Below are 22,059 nucleotides of genomic sequence, written 5' to 3'. Positions count from 1 at the left end.
AAAAGGAGTCATAAAGCATATGTGTTCATCGAGAGTGCATTGAAATATTTATTCCAGAGTCAAAGAGGAGGTTACCTATAGGTCGTACTTGCGGGTTCCCTGCTGTATAGAGTGAGACAAGCTACCTGGTCCTTTAATTAGAAAACAGGGTTCAGGCAGCAACAATACCTTGGGCCATCAAGGGCTCCCAGAGTGCATTCTAAGCCCTCAAATTGTTTATGGAGATTAACCTAGAGGTCATGACTGACATCCAGATTCAGGTGTGCTGTGTTGTCATTATTTGATAAAAGCTTAACTGGAGGATCAAACAGAAACTTGAATGAAGAGGCACATGAGATGAAATAAATGAGTTTTTTTGTGTGGGTCTCAGAAGGGTAGTAGAAGGGTATCCTCTATTGTCCACATTATTGAATGTTTTTTTTTCAGCTTTTACTTATTGTAAGCCTATTCCATATTCTGTAGGGTAGATCAATCCATTCATTTTTAAACATGATTTTTTCCATTTCTGGGTCAGGGAGAGCTGGAATGTTCCTCAGCGTTACTGGCACGGAGGACATTCCAGCTCTTGGAGAAGATTTTCGTCCATCCCAGACAACACAATTAAATTCTCACACCCTAAATTGATCACTTTAAAGTCTTACATCCAAATTATCCAATCTCTCCACATTACATAAAAAATGCAACACTTAGCAACAAGAATTCTAACACTTGGAACTACCATCATTTCACTTGTTTTTATTTTTCATCATTGATTTCAAGTATATTTTAGAATTGTCAAAATCGTGAAAGTAGTTTATTAAAATTGTGCCTTGCAGAAATTACTAGTGAAAATTTCTGAAATAAATGTACACTGCAGCTTAAGGTACAGACACTAATAAATTGTGATATTAAACAAAATCACTATTCATCAACTCAGGCAGAAAACCCTTTCTAAATTAGAGCTCCAGAAGTGAATACAAATGAAAAAATGTGTGTATGTAATATTATTCTTTTTCACTTTTGGAATTTATTTCACAATGAAGTCACAATGGGTATTATGCATAAACCCATCTGAAATGCAAGTGTTTTATAGTACATACACAAAAAGACCATTCCCATTTGGAAATGAAGAAAATAAATACATTCAACAGTGCTCAGTTAGAGTAATAAATCAGAGTACAGTGATCCCTCGCTACATCGCGCTTTGACTTTCGCGGCTTCACTCCATTGCGGATTTTAAATGTAAGCATATCTAAATATATATCACGGATTTTTCGCTGGTTCGCGGATTTCTGCGGACAATGGGTCTTTTAATTTAGGTTACATGCTTCCTCAGTTTGATTGCCCAGTTGATTTCATACAAGGGACGCTATTGGCGGATGGCTTAGAAGCTACCCAATCAGAGCATGTATTACGTATTAACTAAAACTCCTCAATGATATACGATGTGCTTCCCGAGCGGTGCTTGATTGTTTGCTTTTCTCGTTCTCTCTCACTCTCTCTGACTTTCTCTGCACCTGACGGAGGGGGTGTGAGTAGAGGGGCTGTTTGCCTAGAAGATACTGAAAGACTACCTTCACATTGCTCCCTTCTTTGCGGCTGCTTTATCGTGGTGCGTATACTTAAAAGCCCAACTGCACGTATTGATTTTTTGATTGTTTGCTTTTCTGTCACGCTCTCTCTCACTCTCTGACATTCTCTGCTCCTGACGGCGCTCCTTTGAAGAGAAGATATGTTTGCATTCTTTTAATTGTGAGAAAGAACTGCCATCTCTGTCTTGTCATGGAGCACAGTTTAAACTTTTGACTAAAGGGTGTTATTTCATGTCTAGAGGGCTCTAATAATGTTAACAGTGTGGGAGAGTTTATAAGGGCTTAAAATGTATAAAAATAAACCATACAAACATATGGTTTCTACTTCGCAGATTTTCACCTATCGCGGGGGGTTCTGGAACGCAATCCCTGCGATCGAGGAGGGATTACTGTACTTGGAGAAAACATATATAAGAACAAAAATTACAGTACGTAACTCTATCGTGAATTATACCAAAGGCCTCATTGTTGTGTGGATGCTATTCTATAAGCAGCTCTATACTGCTGCTCCCAAGTTTACTGAATAATACATTTTACATGTGGAAACTGTTAAAGGAGATAGCAACAAGTTTTGGTTTATTTTTGTCTACCATTATGAAAAGTATTTTAAAATTATTTTACATTAAAATTGAAGAGAGGGTTATTTAGAATGATTGGCGGGCCATAGCAAAATGAATTATGTTAGAAAGCATACACACAAGTGAAACTTAAGTGCTTTGAAAAAATAAAACCACAAATTTCAAAAAGATTTTACAGTACTGCATCTGGCAAAATATAAAATTGCAAAGCTAATTTAATAAACTTTTAATTTAGAGAAAAGGCAAAACTGGAAATAATGCATCTAGCCAGTTGCAGCTATGACACTTACTGGGAAGAGCAAATGAACAGCAAAGGAAACTTACTATAATACATACATAATTATATACTGTATATAACACAGTAATTGTACACAGTTGCATTAGTGTGGCGAGGGGTCCTTTCCTATCTAATAATTTCTCTGCCTATCCATATAAGCAAGCAAGGATATAATTTTGTCAAGTGGACAACATAAATGAATTTGTAACATTTAAAACAAACAAATAGATTCGTACCCAGAAATAGTGTGATGTATATTACACCCACACTTCTTAAATAAGGTATTCATATGCTACTTATAAATAATTTAGGAGTAATATGCAAGATTTTAGTTTTGACTAATGGGGTATATATTCTACACAGAATGCATGGAAATTTTTATAAACTGATGAATAATTCATAAATGAGACTATTGTCCATTTCTATGCTTTAGAGGAGCAACCTTTTTTTATTTCTGGGTACCACTGTGACAAAATCATATACTGACTTACAAGTCATTTAAAAAATACATAGCACAAACAAATATGAGTCAGAATGCTGTTGTAACATGACCAATGAAATCACTATTTAAATATAAAATGCGTTACCTTCTTGATGCTCTAAAAAGTAAAAAGATTATGAAAAAGAAACACATACCATTTTCACACACAACACACACAAATGACATATGTAAAGTATAGTATAAGGGGCATCAGGGAAGGTGGAATACTATAACAACACATGGCATATTGTTATACTATTCCACCCACCTTAATGGAGAACCCTTGGGTGTGGCCACGCCGTAGCCCTTGGAATCCAGGTTGCCTCCCACTTTCATTGTGTCACATGGCTTCCTCTGCTCGATGTATTCATTCATTGTAGACTCCAAGAGGAAGGCAAACTTGCCCTTAGATTTCCGAACCCGTGCTACTCCTTCTGCTGTGGTTTTTGTAAATACCGTAGGTTCAGCTGATCTCATGTAAGTCCACATTTTTTCATAAACTGCAATTTTTGATCTCTGCAAAGAAAAGAAAAAAGAGAACAGATATAATATTTAGATAATTTTTCAGAATTAGTAAAACAACATGTACAACATGTTCTTAAATAAAGAAACTGTGACAGACTGGTGACCTGCAGATTACTGGTTCCTTTTTTTCACCCAGTGCTGGCAGGATGGGCTCTGCTCCCTCCAAAACTAGATTGAATGTGTCTGGGAATGCAATGTTATAATTAAAAGAGTAATTAGTTAGCCTAAGTACCCTGCATTGGAGCACTGGAACAGTCAAAGAATTATTAACAATAAACAAGGAATAAGCAGTGCAAGGGAAAGAATATATTAAGCTTTTCTGGAACAGTATACACAGTAAAGTTAAATATCTACAGCCCAATACCATCGATTTATTATTTAACAGGATTTGTATTATTAGATTTCTTTGTACTATCTATTAACACTGCATTCTATGTATCTTGACTTTGGATTTTTTTTTTCAATTTCTACAACCTAAAAAGAATGACGGTGTAATTTCCTAGTTAATCTGGAAATGTCTCTTGTTACATTATGTGTGGATATCAGAATAGAACTGTTGTTCTTCTGAATCAAGAGGTGCCATTGGAGGTGGTGCAGTTAGGATGCCCCAGGTGCTTTCAAGGGAGGTGTACAAGGTACGGCCCACTGGGAAAATACATGAGGCAGGTCAAATGATTGTAAACATTATATCTTTCGATTTGTCTGCAGGTCTTGTCTGTTTGGAAGAACAGAAGTTGGATAAGGTTGCTGAGGACACGTTGGCCTATTCTGTGCAGCTTAACATACTTCTACCAACACCCTCATTAGGATAAGTAGAGTGCGACTGAAGTAAAATGTTATTACACATTTGGATACATAGCTAAGTCTGATAAAAGGGAGCTACGCTTCACCTTTCTTTTACCTTAAGCTCAGGTCAACTGTTAAGACCAAAGATGTCTATCTACAATCTAATCTCCCTTCACATCTTGCATATCTCTATATTAACTACTGTCTGTTCAAGTAAGGGGCAAGTATTAGCAATCTACTCTTCGTTATATATATCTTCTTATAAACCTATTTCTGTTATTTCTGTTTGGGCTAAAGACCTTTCACTTTAATAAAGAGACATATTCTGGGACACTGTGTTTAGGAATGTTACCTGTCTTTCAAAACCCCTAATTATTAGTCATAACAGCTACAGCTTGTTCATACTTGTAGAACATTTGGTAGTCCCAAGAAGGCAACCCAAAATGGGCTTAATATTTGATCTCTCATGTCATTCCTGTTCATTAGATGTTCCTAGTAGTTTTCATTATGTGTTCTGGAAGTGTCCTTGTGCTCTGGCCTGCAGTCACATTTGATTTCCTATGTAATTAACTGTATTCCCTTTTTGCCTTCAGTCTTTCTTTTTGCTGATGATTCTTTTATTCCTTGTACTTATTAACAAAAGAGACTCTTCTTACTGGGCCCAACAGCTGCTTAAATTATTGTTGCTTCTAGATGGAAATTGTGAGAAGTGATAAAATTTCAACACTGGGTCATTGTATTATATTTATTTTGTATTGGACAAAAAAAAATCTAATCACAAAAAAGAAAAAATCTGATAAACATTTTTTTTCAATCAATTGCACAATGCCTTTAAAATGATACAACCAATGGAAGGTGTTAGATGAAGTTTGTATTTAATGGATAAATTTGATACCTTTGGTGCGTTTGATTACCTTTAATTGAAAATAGCCATATTGATTAAAATTAAATTAATGGTGATTTTTTTATATTAACTTTTCATTTTATGATTTCTCTCAAAATACATAAAAGAAACATTTTTAAACCTTCAAAAAAAAGAACAAGAATAATTTATACAGTACATTACAAAAGCAAACTTAATTCACTTTGAAACGTGACAATAACACAATCATTTTATGGAAGTAATAACATCACTTTTGGACATTTTATTCATGAAATCCTCACTTTAACTATTTTATAATAAAATGTAAAAAAAAGAATATCTTAACAGTTGAAAATATAAAACTAAAAACAAGATACTGTGTTTCACCCATATATACATTTCCTGAGCTCATTTTTAAGCACTCAGAGAACAGGGGCCGCAAGAGGGAGCTGCAGGGAGTACTGAAGACTCATTTGTGCCCTATAACCCGGAAGTACATCAAAGGAAGAGCGACGTGCTTCCGGGGTGAGAAGAAGGACTCGTACCTGACCCGGAAGTACTAGAGAATCATGTGGACTGGGGATTGGGAACACTTCCAGGTCAGGGAGGATAAAAGGACTGTGGGAGCTCCCAGACGGCGAGCTGAGCTGGGTGGTTGGAGGGCAATGTGTGTGGAACTGGGAGGATTGTTTATTAATTGTGTATTTGGTATTGTATGAGTATTGTGGTGGAGAGGGAGCTTTGTGCACTGTATTGTGACAATAAAGTCAATTATTGGACTTTTATTTGGTGTCTGACGTTTGATCGGAGGGTTCAAGGGAGTGATAGCGCCCCCTATCTATCACAGTGGCGTAGCCGGCAGGATACTCCGGCCATCCGTTTGGCAGAGGACCTGTTCAAAAAAATTTCTGTGGGCAGAGAACCCCAAGACTACAGCGTCAGAAACCCCGTTCTTCAACACCGTCATGGGAAAGAAGAAATGTGAAGCCAAGTTTCGGCACCAGCAGAGGAGATCTACTCACCATGGCCGACACCCGGGAGGAAGTACAGAGCGGCTGTGCAGCATGGGAGAAGCCTCCGGAGGAAGAGAAAAACAATGAGGTATGTGCCGGCGAATTTAACAAACATATTTTTAAAACATCTTATTTAGTGCCATGCACATACCTCGGAGAACATCATCCGGAGGATCTGCAGGAGGCAGACAACTCTTCCAAAGGCGGTATGCTCTCAGTTGAGCTGGTGGGGAAGACAAAAGACTTCCGCAGGACGGGTGCCAGCGAGGGACACGCGATCCAACCTGGTGCATTGTGGGAAGGAGAAGGTCCGCGTCCCGTTGTTTCTACCTTTGCCCACAAGAAGACGGACTCGGACATTCCGAAGGGGAAGGGGAAGGGGGAGGCGAGCGAAGCACCGCTCACCCTACAAGAAGGTAAGGAGGGCCGGGAAATGGCTGATCGGGATGTCGATAAATTAAATAAGACAGACCGCAGTCCGCCGAAGGAGGTGACCCGGCCCTTGACCAAAAAGAACTCCAAGTCCCAGAAGCCTCTGCGAGACCCGTCAGAGCACGTGCTAGAAGCGGGCATGCTCATTGGCTCCCGGCCGAAGTAAATAATGTTGTTGACTTGCGGGAACTCGAAAAGCTGATCGAGCCCGTACAACATTTTTTACAGGTCCTGATGAACATTGAGAGGATCGTCGGGGAGTTGGGAGCAGCAGCCAAAGCACCGTTGGAGAAGGTGAGAGCCTACATGCAGCGATTTACTGGAGAGCCTCCCATAATACATGATGTGGCGGTACAGGTAAGTGAGACCCGTACCGTATATAAAGTAATAGGGACGCAGTGTAATCCGGGCCTGCTTTTAATGAATAGCGGGTGCCAATACACAGCGTGCCCTACAAGAGAGGTCGGATCGTTAACCGAGTGGACGGGAGAAGGGCCGATTGATCTGGGACAGCGGGACAGTGCTGACTCCAGGAGCGAGGTGGCCCTAAAGACGCCGCCACCGGTAATTTATAGATCAAAAGGAGTTCAGACAGTAAAAGGGCTCTCTTCATTCAATAGAGAGACCCAGACTGCGGACAAGCCCCAGATGAAACAGGAGATCTCTAAAATAAAACAGGGGCCTCCTGACAAGTCAAAAAAGGGCCAGAAAAGCACAAAGGTGGCCAGGGAATTCTCCACAGCGGAGAAAGGGGTGGAGCCAGAAGTACCCAGGTGCTTCAATTCCCACAGAAAGAGACTACCAAGGGGACCGCGGCTGTGCTATGAATGCCGCAGGCTGGGCCATGAATGGAGAGGTTGTCCAAGGAGGGCAAGGGATCAAAGCAATCACTCTTATATTGTTCCTCCTAGGTTTACACGGGAGTGTCAGCTGCATCATTGGGGCCAACCTTTGGATCTCCTTGGGGGAAGATGTCCCTTGTGGGACAAGATGCGCAAAACCCTGATTTTCCACTGGGGGAAGAGTACTGTGGTCTTTGGCCGGCTTGTCATCCCGGCCAATACCCCCAGGTCACCAGATGGAGCCCTCCCTGCAGTATGGAGGTGCCCCGAAGACCAGCAGGGAGTCACGGACTATGTAGTTTTTATACACGACCCTGCTGGATACCACAGGGGCCGCAAGAGGGAGCTGCAGGGAAGACCGAAGACTCATTTGTGCCCTATAACCCGGAAGTACGTCAAAGGACGAGCGACGTGTTTCCGGGGTGAGAAGAAGGACTCATACCTGACCAGGAAGTGATAGAGAATCACGTGGACTGGGAATTGGGAACACTTTCGGGTCAGGGAGGATAAAAGGAATGTGGGAGCTCCCAGATGGCGAGCTGAGCTGAGTGGTAGGATGGCAACGCGTCTGGGAGTCGGAGGATTGTTTATTGATTGTGTATTTGGTATTCTATGAGTATTGTGGTGGAGAGGGTGCTTTGTGCACTGTACTGTGACAAGAAAGTCAATTATTGGACTTTTATTTGGTGTCTGACGTTTAATCGGAGGGTTCAAGGGAGTGATAGCGCCCCCTATCTGTCACAACTAGCAACAGTGGCTGCAAGTCAGGTAATAACCCAAGAAGGCAAACCAATATATATATATACTAGCAAAATACCCGCGCTTCGCAGCGGAGAAGTAGTGTGTTAAAGAAGCAATGAAAAGAAAAGGAAACATTTTGAAAATAACGTAACATGATTGTCAATGTAATTGTTTTGTCACTGTTGTGAGTGATGAGTGTTGTTGTCATATATATATATATATATATATATATATATTTACACACACACACATAAACATATATATATATACATATCTATACATATACATACATATCTACATATATACACACACAGCTATTTCGTATCAGTGCAATACGCTGCTTGTTAAAACGGATAACTCCGCTCTTACGTGCAAGTCTGCGTGGATATTATGAACTATCGTATTTGTTCAAGTTCTATTTAAATTTTAAATAGAAGGAATTTTTATTTAGTCGACAGAAATATCTTTGGTAGGAATGGTAAAACAGACAGGAATATTATTCGTGAATAAATCAACTCAAACCTTAAACAACTTATAATATTTTGCTCTCCATAAAAATATATCCTGTCTAAATTATACAAGTTAGAAATAAAGTAAACGTTAAAAGAACAAACATTCACATTTCTTTACTCTTATGTAATTTTATATAAAAAATAAACTTAGATTTTAAATATCCCAAAAGATTTTGCTCTCCATAAAAATATATCCTGTCAAAATTATACAAATTCAAATATGAACATGCTGCATAACAAAACCTAGAAATATAAATAAAATGTGTTCCTTTCAGCAATAACAAATCAAATCATTCAGTTGTCTTTGCTCATATGTCATTTTAGAGCTGGACGCCTGGCATCTTTTTTTGGCAACAGGTTCGTTTCTGTTTGGTGTGAGGTTCTGTGTTGTGGAGATTCTCAGGATGGATTGCAGGTGCTCATCAGTGAGGCGACTCCTGTGTGCTGTTTTGTTAGTCTTTATCACTGAGAAGAGCTTCTCACACAGATATGTGCTACCAAACATGCACAAGGTTCGAGCCGCATGTAGACAGACTTTTTTTGTTCTTCAAAGTCACCAAAGCGCCGTGCAAACTCAGTGCGCTCAGTTTATCAGCAAAGTGCGATTTGGGAACACCGTAGTGACGACTTGGTTTAACATTACTTGGCAACAGGGAAAGTGGGGCAAATTGCACTGGTGCATTTGTGTCTCCCATAAAAGCAGCTTCACTTGAAATCACTTTGTGATTGTGCACGGGTTAAAGCGTCCGCTGAAGTGTCAGATTCTTATTTAATTATGCTGCTTTCTGTATCTTCTGCATTGCATTCAGGTTACCCTGATGTTTTGTCTCATAGTGCCGTCTTAGATTAAATTCTGTAATTACAGCCACATTAGCTCCACAAATGAGACACACGGGTTCAGTAAACATATACTCAGCCTCCCATCGGTTTTTAAAGGCTCTATTTTCAGAATCAACTTTTCTCTTCAGCATCGTGTGAGCTAGCTTCGCAATAACTTGCAGCATCATAAGCTAGACTTGATTAACGCGGTAAGTGTTCGGCAAGGCAGCTGAAGCGCTGCATTATGGGATCTGTAGTTTATTGTGTTACCAGCGCTTCATATACCTGGGCTTTAATAACAATAATACAGTATATAAAATGATCTCGGGCGGATATAATTACGCCGGGCGGATGTGGCCCGCGCCCTTGAGTTTGACACATATGGACTAAATAGAACTTGAAAAGATATATTTTTCAAATGTGATCGCAATTCAGATAGAGTTGATGCGACTACAGCCTGCATGCCTCAATAAGTCATCCTCCCTCGCTCTTACTTTTTACCGTTCATCTAATGAATACACTGAGTATGGCTTTACCAAAACAATCATTGATGGCGAATAAAGTATCCATTATTCGAGTATGTAGATCGGGATATATATATACATATATATATACCAGCGTATCAGCGGAGAGTAGTGTGTTAAAAAGCTAGAAAAGAAAAGGAACATTTTAAAAATAACGTAACATGACTGTCAATATACAGTATTTGTTTTGTGAGTGTTACTGAGTGTTGCTGTCATCAAGGATTTGATTATCATTATTTCTTTCAATCAGGTTCGTATTTGTAGGATGTGTTGTGTTCAAGTTACATTCCGTGTTTGTCAATCGTTGTAAAGATGACAGGTTTCATTCATCGATTCATTTCTTACTGCATCAATAAACAGCTCGTCTTCTTCTTTATCTGAGACCTGACACACTGCATGCACGGGTTTTTTTCACTGTCTTCCTTTAGCGGGACATTGACTTTTCCAACGTGTGCTTTGTTTTGGATTTATGAATATGCTTGTATGTATCAGGCGCTTCATATTTTTGCTGCCTTTTCAATTGTGTAATTCGGTTTTGTTCAGCTCTTTGGAACTGTTGCTTTTATCTGTGCACTGCGTCAGTTCACGTGAGCCGCTCGGTGTACATGCATTGAAGTTTCCCAGCTGTGCTGGTGCCATCTCGTGCTATGTCCATGGCTGTATTTAATGTTACCTTAGTCCTGGCACTTAAAACTTTCTCTCGCAGTTTCGCTGAGTTTGTGTCAAACACCACCCTGACCATCTCATCTTCCTCTCCATAAGCACAGTCCTTCACCCGTGAATATTTACCCGTGGCAGTTTGCTATTGGATTGCCGCTGACGGACGGCCTTATATGGGCAGGCACTAAATTACAAACGCCAGCGCAGCCTGTCTATGAACTTAATTTAAAGTGTAGGTTTACATCGTGCTTTGTTTCAGTAGCAGAACTCATGAATATGGTTGTATATGTCACTCGCCGCTTCTTATTGTTTCGCTGCCTTCTCAATTATATAATGCATGTTTTCTTCAGCGCTTTTTTGAGGTCTTCCTGGTTTTCTATGTACTGCGTGATTACGTGGGAGGCGTGATGATGTCACACGAAACTCCGCCCCACGGCGTTGAAGCTCATCTCCATTACAGTAAATGGAGAAAAACTGCTTCCAGTTATGACCATTACGCGTAGAATTTCGATATAAAACCTGCCCAACTTTTGTAAGGAAGCTGTAAGGAATGAACCTGCCAAATTTCAGCCTTCCACCCACACGGGAAGTTGGAGAATTATTGATGAGTGAGTGAGTGAGTGAGTGAGTGAGTGAGTGAGGGCTTTGCCTTTTATTAGTATAGATATATATATATATTTTTATTTGTATATATATATATATATATATATATATATTTTGCAGGGTATACATACACACACACACTCACACAAACCCACACACATTCCCTCACAGTTTATCTGGTAAGTAGCATATCAAAAAGCTGGGACACATCAATGTACAAAAGATCTTAAGAAAAATCTGAGTTTGATACGATTGACTACAATATTTTATTACAGCAGTTTGAAAATTATGTTGAACTGTCAGGCACTGTTCTTTGTTAGTTAAGTTCCTGGTTTTTGATTTATTTTCAAAATGCACTGCAGTATAAGGATGATTCTCCTCCCTCAGGGTTTAGTGCTGAAACCAATTCTGTATTAATTCAACACGCTATTCAGTTTCATTTATGTACCAATATCACTTAGCAGTGTCAGTCTTTCTATTAGAATGTTTTTATACAGTTAGCCAACAACATAATACCAAGTAGAAAAATATTTGTATATCCTATTAATACTAACATAACATTGTCAGAGTAGCATAACCCAATTCAGGGTCACAATGGGTTAAGGCCTTCCCTGGCAGTAGTGGGTGCTAAATATGAATCTGCTTTATATGGGACAATGGTCCATCAAATTGTCCACTGATGCACACAAATACACTCAAAAGTGTCCAATTTCTACTCATAATCAGCTTCTCACACAAGCCTTTGAGGGTTTGTGATAAAAAAATAGAGTATCTAAAGAAAAACCTACATCAATATGAGGAGATTGTGAAAACTCCACACAAACAATAATTGGGTGCAGGATTTGACCATAGAATGTTGTATATATGAAGGAGCACAGCTAATGAATTTGACACTGCTCCACTCAGTACTGAATCATAGTTTCTGAAACTAACTTAAACATTAATTTTGATTGCTGTACATAAAGGGGCAATAATCAACATATCTTAATGCCAATCTAAACTTGTCTAAGAAAATTTCAATAGAATATCAGGCAATGCTGTCATTGGTGGCAAAGTGACGGATTACCATCCTACAGAATGTTTGAACTCTTCAGAAGTTGCTGCATCACATTCTTACATTCTTACATTAAAATCTAAGACTGCTATTGCGAATCTCTGATATGTTAATTTACCTTTTTGTGAAATGGTGCAACACTGATAACAATTTGAAAAACAGTAAATATAATCTGGAGGAATCCATGATTTTACCAAAGACAGTTTTTATATGAATGAGAAATACAATTTACATGACTTATTATTTAATTTGCTCATTATTCAATACATGGATAAAGCAGTGGCACAGTAGCTAGCTAGCATTTCTCTTTTCACTATTGGAAAAATCTCCACTGGAATTACTTGTGTCCTTTCCACTGACAATTTATCATGACAATAATGTAATGTGCAGTAATCATATCACAAACCAACCAAATCCCTTCATTTACTTCATTATGTCCTATTGTCCAATATGATCTCCTTGCGTGTACAGCTACCATTCCTTAGTTTATTTATTCTTCTACAGTGCCCAAACTGACTACAATGCCGTTTAGTATTTTATCACAATTTAGGTACAGTATTGATTGGTAGTATGGGACAATGTCAGAACATTTGGAAGCTAATGCTTGCCTTTCAACATTTTCAATTAATTCATAGTTTTCATTTCTAATTACTATTACAAAGTCCTATATAATTAAATAGATTGTATAGTATTACAATCTTCTTGATTTACATAGCCCCTTGTGATAATTGTTGATGTTCAAAGAAAAAAATAAAGATTGACAATTTACTTGCAAGCTATTTAAACATAATTAAAACAAAAAACAATGAATGATTGTTTCAGCTTCTTGATTTTTAAATACATAGATATTTCTTATTCTTTTAAAAATTATAACATTTAAAAAATAATTATTTTTCACTAATTGAAAGGAAAGGGAACAAAATATAAACTGTACAAAAAGTACAATGCTAAAGACACATAAACCTCACTGATCCATTCACTAATCCATCCATTTTCTAAAACACTTGTCCATGTGTGCTGATTTAATATTTTTTACATCTATTTTTTCCTCTCTTTTGACTAAGACTGATATATGACTTACTTCTATTTATTTTTAATTAAAGTCTGTATTGTGCCCAATCTTACTGAGAAACAGGTATATTTATTTTATTTTACTCATTTGTATGCTGCTAAATTTGTGGCTTTTTGGTATGAAATATATATATATATATATATATATATATATATATATATATATATATATATATATATATATATCATAAATAACTATTCAACAATATAAAATGTATCATTAATGTCTTTACAATACTAAGTAAATGATGTAAAAAATTCTGGCACTAAAGGTGAAAATGTAATCATAATAATTTTTCAAAGCTGTGGAGGAAACACTGCCCTTGTATGACAAATATACATAGCACTGGATTAGAAGGACTTACTCTAAAAAATTCTTTTGTTGATCCTGAGTCCAGGGTCCCATATGCAATCTCTGTTTGTTTGGCCAGATCTTCAGCACTTTCTATAGGTGACACCATCCTTTCCACTGTTAGGAAGGCAGCGAGGTTAGCCGTGTAAGATGAAATGATAATCAATGTGAAGAACCACCAAACACCTCCGACAATGCGACCTGAGAGAGACCTGGAAGTGAGAGGATGAAAGAAAAAAAACATGCAAAAAGCTTATGTAAAATAAAAAAAAAACTCAATGTTACATAAAAGATGGTGAAATAAGAGACAATTGAGTATGGAATGATTTGTCATCTGAATGTTTGTGCGTAATCACATATTTTTATTCAAACTGTATTCTTATAATAAAAATGCATTTTCTAGAAATGTCTATATTTGTGAGGAAGGGAATCATAAATTAACTTAAGTAAGTTAAGTCTATGACCTACTATACTAAGAACTGCATGAAATTAACTTGAAAAAATTACAACAGTTTTGAAAAATCCCATAAAGAAATGAAATATATTAAGTTATAGCAGTTAAGATATATGCACCATTGACATTCAGCCTAACATCAAACAAATTTGGCCTAATTATGTTTGAAATATCATTATAACTATCATTATTTCAAATAATGCTAAATATATTTAAGATTTATTTTTTATATTTTGATAACACAGAGAACAAAGCAGATTTTAAATACATTTTGATGTAAAATATTATTAGATTACATATATTAATAAGATTGTGAAAAACATGTCTGACTATAAATATATAAATGAATAAAATAATTTTAAATCATGTCATACAATTAATTTAAAATGTTTTTGATAATTAGCTGCTGAAAGTATCATTCCCACAGTCAAATACATTTTAAAGACACATAAAGAAAACAAATAAAAACTCAGGAAAAAAATACTAATAACAATTATTGAAAATATTTTTAAACATAGATGCATATTTCATTTTTGTATGGGATTATTAAAAATGTGATCGATGAAAGTGTTTCTTATGATCTGGAACACATACAATCACTCAAGACCCTGCTCGCTGCATCATAATCTATAGGTGGAAAATGGAAGACTGTCACGATTGTGCAGATGTAAACTTAGAAAAATTATTGTATTTTAACAAGTGGCTTAGAGAGGAAATACAATTGCCTGAGAAATGATTGATACTGCTAAAAATCATGGTTAATGGTACGTGGGTTTATTTAAAGGAAACATGCAACTAGATACGAAAGAACTGGGTTTACCAGATTAAAGGATACATTTAGTGTTTTTTAAGTCAAAGTTATGTGTTCACAATCAATGTACATATTAACTTGTCACACAAAATTCTGTTCTTAAGTGAACCATGTTTATAACTTTTAAAAATACCTTGACTGTCCCTGAAGCTAACAATTGGAGTGAATGGTACCTGGGTCCATAGGTGAATAAAAGAGCCTTAAAACTTACTAAATATGGCCACTTAGAAGCAACAAATGTTTTGATTTAAGAAAAATTGCCTTCTGTGCTTATGAGGCCTCCCTGTGATAATGAAACTAGAAATAATAATTTTATTATAGATTCTTGGAACTATTTTTCTTGAGGTAAGAATACATTTCCTGTTTGCTTGTCTGCTTAGAGCTGACATTGTGGGTGGAGCTATGGCAACCTCAACAAACCCTCGATGCCAAGCTATATATTGCTTATAATCATACTGTTGCTTTGCCAATTCTGTTTCTTCAGCTGTTATGTTCTACCATGGCTTATAACAACAGACCAATGCAAACTCAAATCATTTTTCCTAAATGGTGCCTACGTTTTGCTCTTTACATTCTGTGTTGTTATTTTACACAGCCTACACAGCAAGATCCTCCATTCTTTATAATGGGACCTTAGTAAGCTCCATTGTAAAAAGCTAGAGTGGGCTAGTTATTTTTTAAAAATTGTAAAATATGTTCCACTTTAAATGCAATTTCACTTGGCAAACAAATATATACCATAATTGTAAAAAAAAAAAAACTTTGACTTGAGAAATACCAAAGTTAACCTTTAACTAAGCTTTTCAGTCATAACTAGGAGGCAAGAAACCAGTCAGAGACTTAAATAAAGATATAATTTTATTGTTGACTTTAAAATATTTAACACCATCTGCTAATTGTAAAATAGAATTAGTTTAAAAATTGTAATCACAGCATAACAGAGTTGTAGTTTCTGAGTGAAACAACGAGTTGCTAAAAGCTTTCTTAGCTTCAGTTAATAAATACATCTCCAGTTGGTAAATAAATTTGGAAAATGAGCTATAACAAATAGCTCAACAAAATAATTTTCAGGTTTGTGGTATAGTTAAATCATCATGAAGATCACTCAGTATGCTATTAAAATATTTCTTCAGTACTAAAAAAATGCACAGCTGTCGGATTGGGAGAAGGCTTTTCAAGTATGTTTTATACAGTATACAGTATAATATTGCTTGATGAATGAAACAAAACATTATTACAAGCTATTTTTCATTTTCTTAAAAGTTACTCAAACAACAACGTATACCTGCTTTTTGCTGTACCTTCAAAGTGCTTAAGCCCTTTGAAGAAGCAGTAGCTGCAAGGAAGGAAGCAGCTCTAGATGGAAGGTAACTTCAGGCTACAACACCCTCATGCATATGCCCATATTCAGGCATATCGGACCAGTTTTTGAGCTGTGAAGTATTGTATGGTAATTTACAACAGTTACTAATTAGTCTAAAATCATGAATTTAGCCTTTGAAAAATAAGTAGAAGAAGTCAATGTGAAAATCTCTTTATGGATGGCACACAATGGTATAATGAGGAGTTAAGTGTTGTGAGGTGTCAGCGCTACCTATTGCACCACAATCATCCCCTTAATAAAACCAATATTGCTTAAAAATGTGAATTCATCCTTATTTACGCATACATAAATCCATTCTCAAACCTGCATAATCCAGTTTAGCTTTGTGGGGACCAATGAATAATCAGTAATGGGCTCAACACTGGAAACAGCCATTGAAAATGCCGCCAGTTCCTTACAGGACTCAGTTGTGTACCAAATTACACTGGCCTCAGTCTGCAGTTTTCAATGAACCTAGCCTGATGGTTTTTTGAGTAGTGAGAGGAAAGCCAGAGTACCCAAAAAACAAAAACCAACACAGACATGACTGATTTTACCACCTAGGTACAATCAATGTCCATATGTGCAGGTTGTATAGTTATTCTTGATATTTCATCACTATATATTAATATGTTGCAATAAATACCTTGAACACAATAATATATAAGTGTTCTGCTTTTCATCCTAATTAGTTAAAAATGTTGTTTTACTGTATCTTTTACCGATATTGCTTTAAGGTGGAATGATTTTTCTTTTAAGCAGCAATTTCTTCAGTATTTGAAATGGTAACAATGGCACAATGTTTAGTCTAAGTGTAGGCAACATTTAATCTCAGTTTGAACAATAAGACAATTCTAAACAATGTTTTCATGATTTGGCATGTCATTACTAATGAGCATGCTAGTGTGTATGACACTAAAGTAGCTGCAGCCTTTAACATTTGGTGTTATTTGTCTAAACCACTTGTCATTATAAGAATATAGTATACAAAGTACAGCTAAAATGCAATGGGAATTTTAATGCTGTACCCCAAGCACATATTTTCTGAGACAGTCTTTTGGGAACATAACAACATAAATTATTGAATGTCCCATCCCAACATTCTGAGATTGTCAAATCATCATTTTGTATCAAATCCTTCATATGTCACTCCCACGTGTTCTGGCTCTTCTCTTGTGTGCAGAAGTTTATATGTACAAATCCAAAAATTATAATTTTGCTAAAGCATACAGCTATGATTTACAAATGTTATGCACTGAAAACACTTTTAAATACTGTACATTGGTAGCCACTAGTTGTTAAGTAGCATAGTGGTCTATTAGGTTGAATCTGTTTGACAAATTTGTTTTTTAGTCATTTTGCACACACAGAACACATTTAGGATAGACATCTGAACGCACTGATATTGAATTTGAATTTCTTTCAAAGTTCATTTGAAATGTCAAAACAAAAAAATGGATATGAGCCAAAAATTGGAAATAAATAGGTTTTAGCTGCAGTGTGAACCCAGACAAAATGAGGGGAATTTGAGGTACTTTTGACATTTGAAACTGTCATTTATTATCTGTGATTCCTGCTAATGCAGTATGAAACTCTTAAAACAATGGGATCCAGTAAATGCAATTATTAAGTGTGACATGAATCAAAGTTGTGTAGTGTAATACTGGCCTTAGATGTAAGTCTTGTTCAGACCAAACAAAATATTTGTTAAGTTCTGGTTAGAAATCAGTAAGTGATTAATAATCACTTAGCTGTACCTGTTAAACACTAAGCTCCTTAATATCCCAGCTGGTTTGTATATTCAGCATCCTACCTCCATAAACCTGGCGAATTATCACTTACACCTACCAAGTCAGTACACAACCTTGGGATGATAGTGAATGACCAGTGTGGCGGACAACCGGGTTCCATGCCCGGTAGGGATGCCCCTGCTGCATCTGTTCTGGGGGAGCAACCATGGGCAGCTCAATACCTCCCCAGGATGCTTGGTGGCAGCCTCCCTGGCAGACGGTGATCCCCCAGCCAGTCGCATGGCTCCATGGGAGATGGAGTCCTCCACAGCCTGGTTGGGGGCTCGGATGGCCACTAGGGAGCGCTGCATGGAGTCAGCAGCCCGGATGGACGAATCTTCAGCCCCACCCGGAAGTGCAATTAGGACCAGGTGGTCAAGCACCTGGAACGCTTCCGGGTGGGCTATAAAAAGGGCCAGCCACCACCACTTGAGAAGCCAGGGTCTAGAGGAGGACTAAGCTTGAGGAGGAGTGGTGGTAAAAGAGAGAAGAGGGTTTTGTTGGTGTTGTAGTGCTTTATGGACTGTGTATTGTCTGTGGGTCACGGGGAACATGTGCGCCCACGGGTGAAGAAAATAAAAGTCTTTATTAGATTTATACGTGTCTCTGTGTCCATCTGTGTCGGGTCAGGCATCTATATAGTGCCTTGTTATACCAGCTATTTTTCATTGACCACACTGCAAATGTCTTCCACTCATGCATATTCATGCTATATGACACCTGCACTTCTGGACCAGGCATTGGTCTTGTGGTGACTTATCTACTGGCAGGAGTATGTGCATGTACTGCCAAGCCAAAGCAGATTATTCAAAATGTAGTGGTACTTCTTGTAGTCAAATAGCCAAGACAGCTGCATGTTGCTCCTCTGGTTCCCACTAGCAACACGCTTCAAGTTTAAATTGTACAGAATAGTCAATAGATCAGCACCTATATGTGTAGCTCCTAGCTTGGTGGAGAGAGCTGCCCACCTCCATATCAATCACTGACTCTCTCACTGTGTTTAAGATTTGTTGGAAGACTCTCATGTTAGCTAGGCTTGCATTGTTCTGTTTCATTTAGAGCCCTTGTGATAATCAATTTTGTAAACTTTGGGACAGAAACAGTGTGTCAGCGAGCCCCATGCCCCCAAACATGATCACACATAAAGTACTGGGTTCAAATAAAGATGTGCTTATTCAACACACTACCTTTGTTGTTTCAAAAACAAAGCACAAGTAATCTTTCTCTCCACAGTATCTCTCTTCTTTTCTCACCACTGCACTACCCTCCTTCAGGCGAGTGTTGCTCTACGTTCTCACAGCTCTGACTCACCTAGATAAGGAAGTGCAGTCTCTTTTATTGAGGACCTGGGAGTACTTCCTGTTCCAGGGCTACTGCCTGATGGAAGTACTTCCGGGTCACACAGAAGTCCCATACATTGGGGGATACATCTCTCTACAGTGCCCCTTGAGGCACCCATGGTACCCAGCAGGGCTGTTTTGCTAGACTACATCTCCTAGCATTCCATGTTAGTTCCCAAATGGGCGTCGATATAGAGGGCTGTTGCCATCACGTGTCCTGAGGGAATAACATATCCCCTGCAGCATCTTTTATATCTGATGCGCTGTCTGCCCATCCCTTCTGGCCATCTCTTTTGGGTCTGGCTCCTTCCTCTCTTCTGGTCAGGATGCCTAAGTGTCTACTTGGAGCCTCATATTTCCATTATGAAATGCTTTTAGGCCTTTTCCCAAGTATAACCTTTTTCTGGTCTCTCATAAAAGTTAAACAGGGTTTAGTTTTGTCTTTAACCCCTACATTATCTTTCTTTAATTTCATTTATTTCAAGCCATTCTATTGCAGATTTGCTCTAGTGCTTTAAAATGTTCTCATGTTGCAAGTTCCATTTAGTAGGCTTTTTAATTCTGGTCAAGTATTCTAAGGAATATTGTAAAATCCATGGTTGGCTGAAATGTCAGGAGACTGCCCAGGCCTTGAAACAGCAAAACATGCCTAAATCAGAATGTTTCTGTTTCTGAGGACAATTAACGTTCTATGCCCTATATGATTACGATCACGTTTGTCATCTTTCTGAAGAGCTTGGCCCTTTCTGATTCGTTCATTTGTACCTAGTTTAGTCTACCTAAAGAAGTCAGTTTGAAATGATAATGGATGTGAAATTTCCTGCCACTGAAAACTGCATTTCTTTTACTTATTTGTTTGTTGCATAAGTTTGCTAAGTGTAGTGTGTTAATTTATGTCACCTTATTCAAAGCCTGAAATATAAGGTGGGGTTCCTAGGGAGTCTGGGACCACTTAATAATTGTATGTCTGGGAAGGGTGACTGAAAAAAATGTTAAAAATCTATTTCAATGGTATAAATTATTAAGTGTCCATTACTGATTTTACAAAAAATATTGTACCAGAATGCAGGGATCTTTTTACTGTAAGGATCTTAAGTCAGATGTCTGGAATTCTTTTTTTTTTTTTATTTTATTGCATTACATACAAATCAATCAAGTTTTACATAAATAAAATTTGAGTTAAGAACAAATCAATCCCCACCCCTAAGAGAGAGAGCAAGCCAAACAGCATGAAAAGATGTCTGGAATTCTAAACAGGACAAGATGAGTGCACAGCAGCAGGTTGGACAGGTTCGAAAAAGAGGGTGGGGACTTTCTTAGGAAACAAACAAATGGGAAACCCTATGTAGGTCTTAGTGCTTGTCTGTCTGGGGCATTATCACAGTGACAACGAAGAGTGTAATAGAGATTGCTGACAGCATGGCACCAACAGTACTCAGGTCAGAAACGATGCAAGCTAGCTGCTTCTTTTTCACAGGTCATAACAATTTTGGAGGTGTTTCCTGTATCTGGTAAAAATGGAAACGTGAAATCAGTGGTCTTGTTAGGCTCATAAGAGTATTGCTGTATATTGTTGTTCAAAAAATTGGAAGCACAGCTGGGAGGACCTCAGATCCCAGCAGGGGCCAATGGGAGACTGGTTTGTACTTTAATGGAAGTAAGCGTTCAAAGGGAAACATTCAGAGAGGAGCTGCAATTGTCTTTGACAGACAGTGTCTAAATGTACATCTTTTCTATGTGATGCTGGGATTGTTTTGGTTTTCAGACGGCCAATCTCTGTATAATTTATTGTATCTACATATAATATGTAGGTCCAGTGGCTGTGGGGCATCTGTTGGTGAAGAAAGATTCACTGATCTTGACTCTGCTGATGATGCTGTGATCTTTGCAGAGTCAATGAAGGCTCTGATCTGGGCTTTCGAGAGACTGAGCGAGGAGTCTGATTGTCTGGGCTTGCAAGTGTCCTGGATAAATACTAAGATCCAGGCTTTTAATGACCTCTTGGGCCCAGCCATCAGCAGCATGTCTGTCTACGGTGAGAGTGTCGACCTTGTTGAGAGGTTAACTTACCTCGGCAGTGACATTCATGTGTCTGATGACTCTTCCTATGAAGTCAGTAGATGGATTGGGAGAGCATGGGGGATCATGAGGTCGCTGGAAAGGGGTGTGCAGCAATCCCGATATCTATGCAAAAGGATGAAGATTCAAGTTTTTAGAATCCTGGTGTTTCATGTTTTGCTACATGGTTGCGAGACATGGACGCGATCCAGTGACCTGAGACAAACACTGGGCTCCTTTGGTACTGTGTCTCTTCAGAGAATCCTTGGGAACTGCTGGTTTGACGTTGTGTCGAATGAGTGGTTGCTCAAGGAGTCCAGAATGAGTCGCTTTAACTGCATCGTGTGGGAGCGTCAGCCAAGACACTACGGCCATGTGGCGACAATTCCCCAAGGGTGATCTGGCTCACAGGATTCTCACTATTGAGGACCCAAGTGGCTGGACCAGGCGGATGCTCACATAACATCTGTCTGCGGCAGATAGAGGGTCGTTTCAGGAGGGTGGGACTAGACCGCGTGTCTGCCAGGGGGGTTGCCAACC

The 22,059-nt window shown here is 38.1% G+C and overlaps 1 protein-coding gene across 6 annotated transcripts in view; it reads right to left on the bottom strand.

Annotated features, from left to right (window-relative positions):
- LOC120523159 (glutamate receptor 4) overlaps positions 1-22,059 on the bottom strand; it is a 488,284-nt gene that overhangs the window by 22,531 nt on the left and 443,694 nt on the right. For all 6 annotated transcript variants that reach the window (XM_039744179.1, XM_039744180.1, XM_039744181.1 and 3 more), the window contains exons 12-13: positions 13,717-13,915; positions 3,176-3,423 (exon numbers count right to left, since the gene is read on the bottom strand). In XM_039744179.1, coding sequence (XP_039600113.1) covers positions 3,176-3,423; positions 13,717-13,915 — 447 coding nt within the window. The remainder of the gene's footprint in view (positions 1-3,175; positions 3,424-13,716; positions 13,916-22,059) is intronic.

Source organism: Polypterus senegalus, chromosome 2 (genome assembly GCF_016835505.1).
Source record: "Polypterus senegalus isolate Bchr_013 chromosome 2, ASM1683550v1, whole genome shotgun sequence".
NCBI classification, from domain to species: Eukaryota; Metazoa; Chordata; class Cladistia; order Polypteriformes; family Polypteridae; genus Polypterus; species Polypterus senegalus.
This window is presented reverse-complemented; position numbering and strand designations above follow the sequence as displayed.